This window comes from Myiozetetes cayanensis, unplaced genomic scaffold, assembly GCF_022539395.1.
Source record: "Myiozetetes cayanensis isolate MyiCay16 unplaced genomic scaffold, myiCay2020 scf16, whole genome shotgun sequence".
NCBI classification, from domain to species: Eukaryota; Metazoa; Chordata; class Aves; order Passeriformes; family Tyrannidae; genus Myiozetetes; species Myiozetetes cayanensis.
The window spans coordinates 5,167,751-5,178,795 of record NW_026087270.1 but is presented as its reverse complement, the minus strand read 5'-3'; the positions used below and the strand labels follow the sequence as shown (position 1 = coordinate 5,178,795).

Genomic DNA, 11,045 nt, shown 5'->3' with positions numbered 1-11,045 from the left:
AATAGGTTGAGAAGCCTCTGCAGTCTCTCCAAGTTTCATAAAAATTAATTTCTTCCTAAAACTGACTTCAAAATGCTTTTGGGGAAAAAAAAAAAAGTGTTATTACTTAACTTCTTAAACCTTGAAAACTAAGAAAGGGAAGGACTTTGCAAAAGGCAGCCAGCCAGCCAAATTGAGGAAAGAATGAGATCTCCCAAGGCGCAGCCTACTAGTTTTGACGATTAAACAAATGTTTTTGTCCACATCACGTTTTTATAGGAAAAAAATTAAAAAATAAAAGAAAAAATTACCTCTTGCTCAGTTTTTCTTCCCACTCAGAGTAAAATGCAAATGCAATAGGAAGTACGTGCCCATCTTTGGCTGACCTTATTTCACTGCAACCATTAAAATTTAGAGCTCTGTTCCCCCAACAGCTGTAGTCCCAAAAGAGGACACCACTTTGCAAAGATGACCAGATTGCTGATAATTTGCTAAAAGAATTTAAGTGAGGCATTTAAAACAAATAGAAGCTCAAATGGTCACTATTAAAATGTCAGAACTCCTTTGGTAAACACTGAAACTGTTGACATTTTAAATGTCAGCTATTTTATATTTCCACACTATAGAAGAAGCCCTTTATTATTTAAAAGGCACTGTCCATTTTTTTAAACTTCTTATTTGTGGAATTTCTTTTTAATTTTCATCGGTTCGTTCAACATTATGTGCAATTTGATTCCAGCATGTACGTCCCAAACATGGATTATTTCATTTTGCTTCTTATGGTACCCAGAACAAATCAAGGCTGAGCCTTCTTGGTGCCTTTTCTTACAGTGTCATCACTTACCTTCTTATTATCTAGAACACATCATTGTTACTGTGCAGAATTCCAGCTGTGCATGGCTAATGCCAAGCTGGCAGTAGTCTCACCATCAACTCCCAGTGCAGCGATGTTTCCAAAAGGATTAATTCCAAACTCAGCCTGTTGTCCTTGAGATCATTTTAATGGGAGAGACAGGGCAATGCTGACTATGCTTGAAAACTGCACTACTCTGAAGAAAGGGATTTGGAAAACACCAACACAGAGCTCTTGGGAATAGTACACAAATTAGTTCTTATGGTCCTAGGGTCTTAGGTCCAGTGCTGAGAACTGTTCTGCACAAGCAGCTTTCCTTGTATACATTCCATAGAATAGAAGGAAGTCCATAGGTCTCCAAGGAGAAGACTGCTCAAAACAAGCCACAGCAGCTTTACTATACTACTTTAATAAAAAACCTTTATTTAAAAAATAAATAGAGCTGGTAAAGAAGCTTCTTTTCTCTATGCCCTTGTTTACAGTCTTCATAGCCCACATTTTCAAGTACCTTAGAATACACTGAAAAGTGTGTGAGTGACTAGAGCTGGTCACTGCTAAAAACAAAATCAGATAATTCCTTTGATTTTAGTTGTCATCTCTGTAATCTCCCAAGTATGGAGTTCATATTCTAAAATTATTTAAACAGCTTAAAGTCTGGATTTTCTAAGAACTCTGCTACTGCAAGTCAGGAGGGACTTAATACTCCTCCCCTGTCCCAAGTAGCAATGGTTAATTCCCAAAGAGCTTTCTCTAGGGAGGTAACACAAGTGTGGATCTTATACCTTCTGTTAAATCTCTAAGGAAGTAGCACTGAACCTCTCTGAGGCCAACTGGTACCCATCAGAGAGAAACATACAGACATACAGGATTCTGGGACTATTTTGCACCTTTCTGTAGCCAAAATTTGAGCTTTGCTTAACTAGCAGAATCTAGGTAATAACTTTTGGTTGAAGTCAGGCAAGAGAACAGTATGCACATCTTCATTTTTCAGGGAGCTATCCTGCCCATGTGCAACAGGATCTCAATGGCCACCACCTCTGATCACCATGAAATGTCACAGTTCCAAATGAAATACAACACAAATCTCAAAAGGAGACCAGACATGCCCAGTCTGGCCACATTTGTTACTGGTCTAAAACAAGTGAAAGGTTATATTCTCAAGCTTACAGTGCTGGACAGGGACCAGAGCTGGGAAACCCTTTCAGATTTCATATCACCATCTCCCCTGTAGTCTTCAAATGACTATAAAAGGAGAGCTTTCCAGTAGGCCACTTTCCACATAGGAGCTTCCACCATGAGAGGACAGATTTTCAAGAGATGTTAAACATGATTAGATGCTGGCTCAAAATCCTTGGTTGTTGATCTGGATGCATAAAATTAAATATCATCTCCCTGCCAGGTCTGGTCTGGCATAATGCTTAATGTTGTAAACTTCAGATGTTCTCATTACGCATTTGTAGCTTTGCATAGCACAATGGAACTAAGATTTATTAGGGCTTTTAGCCCTAATAATACACAGAAAACTAAGAAAGATTCCAAATAAACTCCCTTTCCCCCCTTCAAGTGGCTCTTTTACTTCACTTACTGACAATACAACCCCAGGAGAGAGGTAACAGACAAAGGAGAACAAACACAAAAATATTTGCCTTTTTCTTTCAAAGCAGTAACCAGTGTCCCACTGTTTTCATAATCTTTGCTATGTCAAAGGCCATTTATGTTTAACTAATTAAAAATAAAGCCAAGAAAGAACAAACCAGCAGGGTAAAAGAAAATGAGAAAAATAAAATAGACTTGGGAAGTACAAACAAAATGGAGTAAATGTGAAAAAGGAAAGGGCTAACATGACTCAACAGCAGAACTCCCAGATGGTCTAGAGAGACATTTTTGGATATAAACGTATGAATGAAATCACATTAAACAAATATTACCCTTGACATTTTTCACTCATCATTTTACACCTTTTCCTGGAATTTTCAGAGCAGCTACACTTCAGTCTGCAGCCCAAGTCTGCAGTCAAATCTATCAGTACTTTGAAAAACACATTTGAATTTTTCTAGTTTTAAATTATACTCCTGGGGAGAGTAACTAATTGCCCATCCCATAAAATAATTTTATTATTTTTAATTTTTACTTTTTCTTGTTTTAATTTTATTTTTTTTAATTTTCATTTTTATTTATATTTTTATTGTATTTTATTTTTTTTAAATCACACCCTTCAGTGTTAACAAAATTGCAAACACAAAGATTAGAATGATTACTAGTCATTAAAGTATGTTTATCTACATACAAAAGGCTGCATGGGGTCCTCAAGCAAGCACAGCCCTTACCCTATGTAGTCAATCACAGTTTTGGGATTTTTCATATGGGTGCATCTCAAAATGACAAATGCTTGGTTCAGTATCTAGACAGATGTCCTGTGCTCTCGTAGCACTGCTCTCACAGAGGAATCCCTGTTGTTCTTGTGCAGGGCATGCCTCTACATCAGTCATTTGCCACTTACCTCCTTTTCTTAGGGCCCAAACTTAATGTCTCAAGGGTTTGAGTAACAGTTGTGATTTGCCCTTAAGGTAATAATTGGGTAGATCCCAATAATTTCAGGTTTTTGTACAGTTAGTATACAAAGGCTGTAGTGACCCTGGTAGTAGGAGCATAGGTCAAATTAACTAATTTCCACCACAATTGCAATTCTTGTGCAAATGGTGTTGTGTTTTGCCAAATAACTGCACGAATTTCAGTTGGTAAGATGTCGCCTTCACCTTCCCTAATGATCACTGCTATCACTGTTTGTATCCAAGCCTGAGCCTGAATACAACTCTGAGCCAAACAAACACTGGTCTGAGCTGTCCCTAGAGCTTCTGCAATTAACAGATGATATTTTCATAATCAGTTTCTTCCCATAGAGTAACGCTTCTGACATGAGTTGTTGACTAGCTCCTGGGGCTGAAAGGGAAGATTTTAGGGGACATTGTGGTTGTTTCAAACTGCTGGTCACTGTTTCTAATCTATTCACTAATATTTCAGAATCCATGCTGTTCAAAATCCCTAATCCCGATCCTAATGCTACAACTATATCTTTTCTTGTCCAATTCTTGAAGGTGAATGTACATTTGCATAGCCATACTGCACATTGAGTTTTAAGAAAAGGTGAACAGGATGGACCCCCAAGAACCAAAGAATCTCTCACAAAAATTTGGGTTTGCAGTTTTTAATTTCCTTGGGGGAGTGGAATAAGTATTTTACATCCTACTCATACTTTCTTTCCAAAAGCTTCAGCCAAAATGCTTTCATCATAGCGTCAGTTCTGCCAAACTTTTAAGGTCATTGGGTTCTTTGTAAGACTATAGCAGATGTATTATATGCAGCCATTTGTTGATGATCATCTATACACATGGTCTCTAGACGAGAGAACCCACAACATGCTTGGGACCACGGCCAGTCTAAGGCAAAAGTCTCAGTCAGAGTTATTATACTTATCAAAGTCTCAAAGATCAACGCTGGGAGAACTTGGTAGTAGTTGGTCTGACTTGTTCTGATGTCCAAGTATTCTCAGGTGCTTTCTTCACTTGTGAATAGTGAACCCAGGCAGGTTGCTCTTTGATCTTGATTGCAGTGAAGGTCGTCAGCAGCACCTGATAGAGTCCATTCCACTTCCCCTCCAAAGGTGGACCTGAAAAAGCTTTAACATACACTCAATCTCCAGGCTTAAAACACTGAACTGCATGGTCTAATCCTCTAGCTCTAGTCCCAAAACCACTTTTATTTATTTCATTCAACAGTTTCCCTAGAGCTACTATGTATTGCCTCAAACATTCTTCTCCCTTGTACTGGATTTGATAAGGCCTTCTGTATAACATTTCAGACAGGCTTGGGCCTTCCTTAACTGTGGTTTAACTCTGATCCTAAATAGGGCAAGTGGTAATGCCTGATCCCACCTCAGATTAGCCTCCTGACCAATCTTTGCCAATCGCTGTTGGATTAAATGATTCATCTTTCCCATCTGCCCCACTGGCCTGGGGATGGTGGGGAGTAGGCAGTGCAACTGCAGTCTATCCCCAGAGCTTTACTGCTCACTGTACCACTGACAAGGGTGAACTTGGGCTTTACTGTATTGTCCCCCCAGCTCCAAATCTGAAAGTGCTTCCAATTAGTCAGATTATTCTGCCACTCCTACCCTCAGCTTTGGTCTGCCCTAAAGAGTCCCAGACAACCTTCCTGCTGGCAACTTGGTAATTATAACTGCCTGGCACCTTCTACAAAGGGGATTAAGGGGCAGGATAGCAATATATCCAGACAGAAATCACAATACACACTATACCAAGTCCAAACACAAGTCTGTAAGCTGACAATCCCGATTTGGAAGAACAAATGACGATCAGAACCCTATATAAAGTACCCGATGTGTATCTCTAAGGCACGAGCAGCCCGACACGCTTCGTCCAGCGCTTTGTATGTAACGACTTAGGGCCAATAACCCAGAGTCTGGTCTTTTAACCAAACCACAAAAGGAATGTTCTTACCTGTGGCCAGGACCTTTCTGCTCCTGCAATGATCCAGTGGCTGAGGGGAGCTTTGACGGAGGAATCTCCAGGGGCGCCCTGAAAGCATCCCTCTCACCAAGGGGTCTCACAGAGGGATCCGAGTTGATCAGCACCAGCTGAAACAAAGAAATCACACCCCAAGACACGGTGTCGTTTGGATGAAACATTCCTTTAATTCGTCGTGACGGGAAAACAGGGAATCATTCACCATACATGCTCACCGAAATACAGTTCCCTCGGCTATTTATACACTGTAACATTCAAAGTTGCTTCCCAGAAAACTACCCACCTTATCACGGCAGTCTATACTCCAGTTTCTCCTAACTTGTCTTTCGTGGAACAAGGCCGCCATCTAGTGTCTCTTCTTTGCCCATCAAATCCCTGCCAATCTCAGCTGATTGTCTTTACCCACTGTAAGACACACCTATCATTAGTTAAAATATAACCTCATGTTATCTTCTACTTAAACAATCCTTTATTGAATTTAATTCCTAAGAAAACAACTTTTATTGGTTGCATCTTTTGAAGTATATGATTCATTTGGTTAACGTCCTTCAGGTGGACTATTCAGCTGTTTTCAATTATCTCAGCTTCTCTTACCTATATTTTATGACACTAGACTGATTATAGGTTTAAGAGAAAAACAGCCAAAACGGCAAAGTTCAGGAAACCATATATTTTTGTTGATTAAAGTACAGCTCCTCTTCTAAGGTCAGAGACCACTAAATTCTTAATTCCTAAGCTAATTGAGGTAGAGATGTTGCTCCTTTGACTCCCACAAGAGCTGGACTCAGTGATACCTGTGGGTCCCTTCCAACTCAGAATATTCTGCAAAATACCATTAAAAGGTATTTAACTAAATTATTTTTAAGAACAAGCCAAAAACCCCTGTTCTGATCTGCTTAGATGAGGAGGGGAACCAGGTTCTAAAACACTCCTATAAGCAGGGTTAAGACACAAACGAGGCCAGATGCTGGATTCCAAAAAGGATAATTCAACTTTATTTTGTAACACAGAGAGAAAGAAGAGAGATAGAAAGGTTGGAAAAGCTCAGGGTGACTGTTAAAAGCACAGGACAGGAGTTACAACCACCATGAAGTGCCACTGGTGTGCTGCCCTAAATACCCTCCTCATGACACCCCCTGAGTGCCCACTGGCCAGTTCACCAGTATCCAAGCAAAGTTTGCCTGGGACCAAGACGGGCCTGAGTGTCCATTGGCTGGACCACAGTATCCAAGCAAGATTTGCCTGACAAACCTTATTTGGGAGGGTAAGTCCTTGCCGTGTTCTTGATTGTAACAACTTCTTTTCCAAGGACCCTCTTTAATGCTGGGCTACCTGGTCACTCGCCAGGGACCTCCTGGAGCTTTTGCAAACAGCTCAGCTGCTCCATCAAGGCTTTTTAGCTCTGTGCTGGAGGCAATGGTGAAGCAGACTCCATCTTTTAATCATTTCATTACAACCCCTTACCTGTTAGGTACCTTTGCAGTGGCTCTGAGATTTGTGGCACTGCAATGAGAAGTAAGAAACTTTACTCTTCTGCAAGTGTGACTTGCAGAAGGATGTTAACACACTTAAAAAACAAACAAAACAAAACAAAAACTTATCAGTTTTGTATTTTGTTTGGGTTTTCTTTGTTTGTTCTTGTTTTTATTATTATTATTATTTATTCCTTCTCATCTACTTCTAATGAGAAGTTTTAGCTGGACTGAAGTTAGACAGACAGTGGATTAAAGAACGGATTAGGAAGTGCTCCAGGACAGACATCTGGTGTATACACAGGTGAAAAAGCCCTCCTGAGGTAAACATGATATCATGGGCCCTAACAATCTACAGGATCAAAAGAATTAACTGGTGTTAATAAGTAAGAGAGGGCCACAATAATCAGGTTGAGTATTTATTACAGAACAATTTATTAGTCCTAACAGAACAAAGATGCTTTCCTTACATATTCTTTTCCATCAAGTATTGTTTGGAAATCTATACTGATTCCCTAAGTTCAGAACTATGGACCATTCAGTGAGAAATACAACTCCATGCCTTCATCACTTAGAGGTGCTTTTAGTCCAGGGTTCACATAACCACAGTGCATCTCACTCAGTTAGGGAGGATATCCTTATCAGATGTATTCCTGTTGGGCTCAGATCTCAGCTACTTCATTTGAAAATAAGTTTTTTCAGCGTTCACAAGTTCAGCTGAGTTAAAGAAGCTATCAAAGGTCAGTCTTACCTGGAAAGAGGGTTCAGTTCACCATTTAAACCAGAGACCAGTGAAACCAACGACTTGGTTTTGGAGATCTGAAAATGTATATGCAAGACTGCAGTTAAAAGAAGTGGCATTTGAAAGCAAAATCATAGGGATTTGAAGGAAACAATACTGTGAGAATTGAAAAAGAGCAGTTAAGCCCCACTACATATATATATATATATAAACTGGCAAATATGCATTCTAAAAAGAATTTCATGCTGTCAAAATGTATTCATATTCGTACAACCAACCACCTGTCATATATACACCTTCCAGTCTAAAAAATAGTGTTTATCCAACAAGGGGAAGTCAAAGGATTTTGCCCAGTAAATAAATATTATGTTACAAAAGCACATGAAAGCAAGTGACAGAAGTGTGACTGACTAAACACCAATTAATTTTTGCATGAGCATCTGGATTTCTCCCAGCAGATGACCCCAAAAATTTAGGTAATGTTCATAACTGCACCGTGGCTGGCTCTCTAGCCTTTCAATATCATCTTCTATTTAAACACACAGCCAAACAAAATATTTTGTCTGAAATATTTACAGCAGGAAGAGAAGAATTCTATTCTGTAAATTATGATAAAATTTGAGAACACACACTTACCACTGCCACAGCAAGAGCCGCTTCCTTTCCTGCTTGCAAATCTGCAACTCAAGAAAGTGTAACTTGTTTGGATACTATTACTTGGATAATTTTTATCCTCAAGTTCTTATCTTAAGGCCTTGTAGATGAATAAGTAATTCAGGATTACAGTGACTTAAATAGTTAACCTTAGTTAGCATATATGTTGCATTTTTTGTAGTCATCCTACAAAACAATGAAAATTTCAGTATGTTTAATCTTGCAAAGGACACTGAATGTAGTCACACAGTATATAACTTAAATTCAAAGAAGAACCACACAGACACATTGTATTGCAGAAATCTAATGCCTTTAGCCAGAAGTACTCAGGTTACAGTAAACTTAAGTTATTCCAGAGTCTTAGGTCTGATATTTGCATGGCACCTGCAATTTCCAGCTACAAGGTAGCTTTCAAAAACATCAGTTCTCACCAGAATATACGTCTGGGGCTGAGTGTACACCACATCTTAAACTGGTGCACACATGGGAGTTAAAATTCAACTTATTTGCTCACCATCACAGGTAAATGACTAGCTGAGAAAGGCTCAGTAGTAAAAGGCTTCAAAGTGACAAAAACTAAAAAGAAAAATCTCTGTGGTCAGGATGAACAGATTCAAATAGACAGAAGTCCTTATGTTTTTATGCACAGAAAGCACTAGGTCTGTAATTATTCCTTGTCTCTTCAGACTTCAAATACGACTTTAGAGCATAAGTAGAAAAAGCTCCAGACTATACACTGTTACCTACTAACTCTATACCCTGCATTACACAGATCAGCCGACTTGAACAAGAGTGCTTACTGATCATCTGCAGGGTAACAGCTCAGCTGATTACCTTAAAATACTCAGCTGACAAAGCAAACTTGTACATAAAAGTCCCCGAGTACACAGGTTTTCTCACACCAGTCACAGACACGTCCTTCCCTAACCCTGTCTGCATCCCTCGAAAGGACTGGGCCACGCACACTTACCGAGGAAGTCTTTCCTTTTCCTGATGGCAGCCAGCATCGTCAGCAGCTCCACTGCAAACGCCTTCTCAGCTGTTTGCAACAGCGAATCGAGCTCTTTCTTCATCCCCTGGAATGGGATCCTCCTTGGCTTCAAAACAAAATAGGCTTTTATTGCCATGCGTGTTACATGTTTTCAAGTATAAGCGTTGGAAGATCGCATTATAAAAGGAAATTAAAACAACGTTTTATCCGGAGAAATCCGACCTGGGAGTCGGAGTGCCTGCTACCAGCCACTCCTCTGGGGGCGAGGACCGCGGTGCCGGCGGCGCTGCCCGAGGGCGCGTTCCCGGCCAGGGGCTCTTCCCACCGGGAGCCGCTGTTCCTCCACCCATCCCGGGCAGGGGAGCGCCTCCCCCCGGTCAGCCCCGCCGTTCCCGGCCATACCCTGCTGGTCGAAGTCGCTGAGGAAGAGCGCGATGCGCTGATCCTTCTTCTCCTGGGACAGCCCCGGCCGCTGGTCCCGTTCCTGGGGCAGCGCCCCGCAGTCCGGCTCCACGTCCCAGTCCGAGCGCTGCCGCTTGACCAGGGGCTTCCACAGAGGCTTGGCGACCATCCCACGGGGAACCGAGCCCGGGACCGCGGGGAAAGAGGGGAATCCTCCCTCCCTCCCTCCGCCCCCGCCCGCGGGCCGGGAGGACACACCTCGGGGAGGGGATGGGGCGGCCCGGGAAGCGCCGGGGCGGGAGCCGAGGGTACCCTAGGGTTTCCCCGGCTCCTGTCGGAAGGGAGAGCAGAGGAAGGTGGGGATCTATGGGTACCTCGTCTCGGGAGTGCCCGAGGGATGGGCAGAGCAGCACAAAGCCTATCCTCTGCTACCCTGTCCTATCCTATCCTAACCTTATCCTATCCTGTCCTAATCCTATCCTATCCTATCCTGTAGTGATAGGACAAGGAGTAACAGGTAGAAGCTGAAAGAGGGGAAAATTAACTTAGATATTATAGAGAACTTTTTTGCTGTGAGGGTGGTGAGGTGCTGGCACAGGTTGCCCAGGGAGGTTGTGGATGCCGCAATCCTGACACTGCTCAAGGCCGTGTTGGAAAAGGCCTTGAGCAACCTGGTCTAGTGGAAGGTGTCCCTGCCCATGGCTGGGGGCTGAGACTAGATGGTCTTTAAGGTCCCTTCCAACCCCTCAACATCCTATGATTCTATGACCATCATGTCCTGACAGGAGCTGGGCAGGCTCACACGTACACACACACACACACACACACACACACAACTTCGTCCTGAACAAATTAACTCTGCTGTTTCATTACTTGTTTGAAGCAGCCACTGCAAAACTAGGAACACGAGGAGTGAACATTTCCAGGGCTTGAACAGGTTCTGGGAAACCTTTCTGCCCCATAGCAGAAACTTTCTGCCCTATTTCAGAGGTGAGGTTTGGGTTTAGCTACCTTACTGCTGTTCAGCGTGCAGAATATGCAGGGCTTCAAAGCTTCAAAGCTAGCAAAGTGAATAAGCTGTTCTACCTCATGCAAATCATTACAGGTTGTTCAAATTCTAATCATGACAACACAGGATTTAATAAACGTGTAATAAAATGGAATGTTAGAAAGGCATGGCTACAACTAATATTCAATATTCAAATCCGTATCCATAAAAGTAGAATTCCTTGAAGAAACTTATCTTACCTGCATCCAAATAAAAAAATCATACCAGAGGAATGATTCTCTTTGGTTTTGTACAAATTTGACCAAGGAAGTGTATAAAAAGGAATTCAGACAATATTTTAAAATGCTAGTGGTTTTCATACAGTGTATATAGTTCATGCTGCAAGCTCTCTGTAGTAGC

At 41.6% G+C, this 11,045-nt stretch overlaps 1 protein-coding gene across 6 annotated transcripts; it reads right to left on the bottom strand.

Moving 5' to 3' along the window:
• Positions 1-3,049: 3,049 nt before the first annotated feature.
• LOC126637857 (borealin-2-like) lies at positions 3,050-9,724 on the bottom strand. Of its 6 annotated transcripts, XR_007628451.1 has the most exons (8): positions 9,638-9,724; positions 9,215-9,341; positions 8,227-8,267; positions 7,600-7,667; positions 6,841-6,879; positions 5,660-5,781; positions 5,350-5,486; positions 3,050-4,508 (listed from the first exon to the last, which is right to left on the bottom strand). XR_007628451.1 is itself a non-coding variant. In XM_050311363.1 (7 exons), exons 1-5 carry the CDS (start codon positions 9,369-9,371, stop codon positions 5,775-5,777), a joined length of 312 nt encoding a protein of 103 aa, XP_050167320.1. In that variant the 5' UTR covers positions 9,372-9,464; the 3' UTR covers positions 3,050-4,508; positions 5,350-5,486; positions 5,660-5,774. The 6 variants fall into 6 exon arrangements, 4 of the variants coding, with proteins under 4 accessions (XP_050167320.1, XP_050167319.1, XP_050167321.1 ...); XM_050311363.1 differs by lacking the exon at positions 9,638-9,724 and having other exon boundaries at positions 9,215-9,464; XR_007628450.1 differs by lacking the exons at positions 6,841-6,879; positions 9,638-9,724 and having other exon boundaries at positions 9,215-9,464.
• Between the last annotated feature and the right edge of the window lie 1,321 nt (positions 9,725-11,045).

Bases quoted from the DNA above. Each gene is read 5' to 3' on its own strand.
- LOC126637857 (XM_050311361.1), bottom strand. From the start codon at position 9,371: ATGGCAATAAAAGCCTATTTTGTTTTGAAGCCAAGGAGGATCCCATTC. The intron at 7,668-8,226 runs GTAAGTGTGTGT...ATACATTTTCAG, and splicing joins CGGCTCTTGCTGTGGCAGTG to ATCTCCAAAACCAAGTCGTT. The intron at 6,944-7,599 runs GTAAGACTGACC...TTGTTTTTTAAG, and splicing joins GAACTGAACCCTCTTTCCAG to TGTGTTAACATCCTTCTGCA.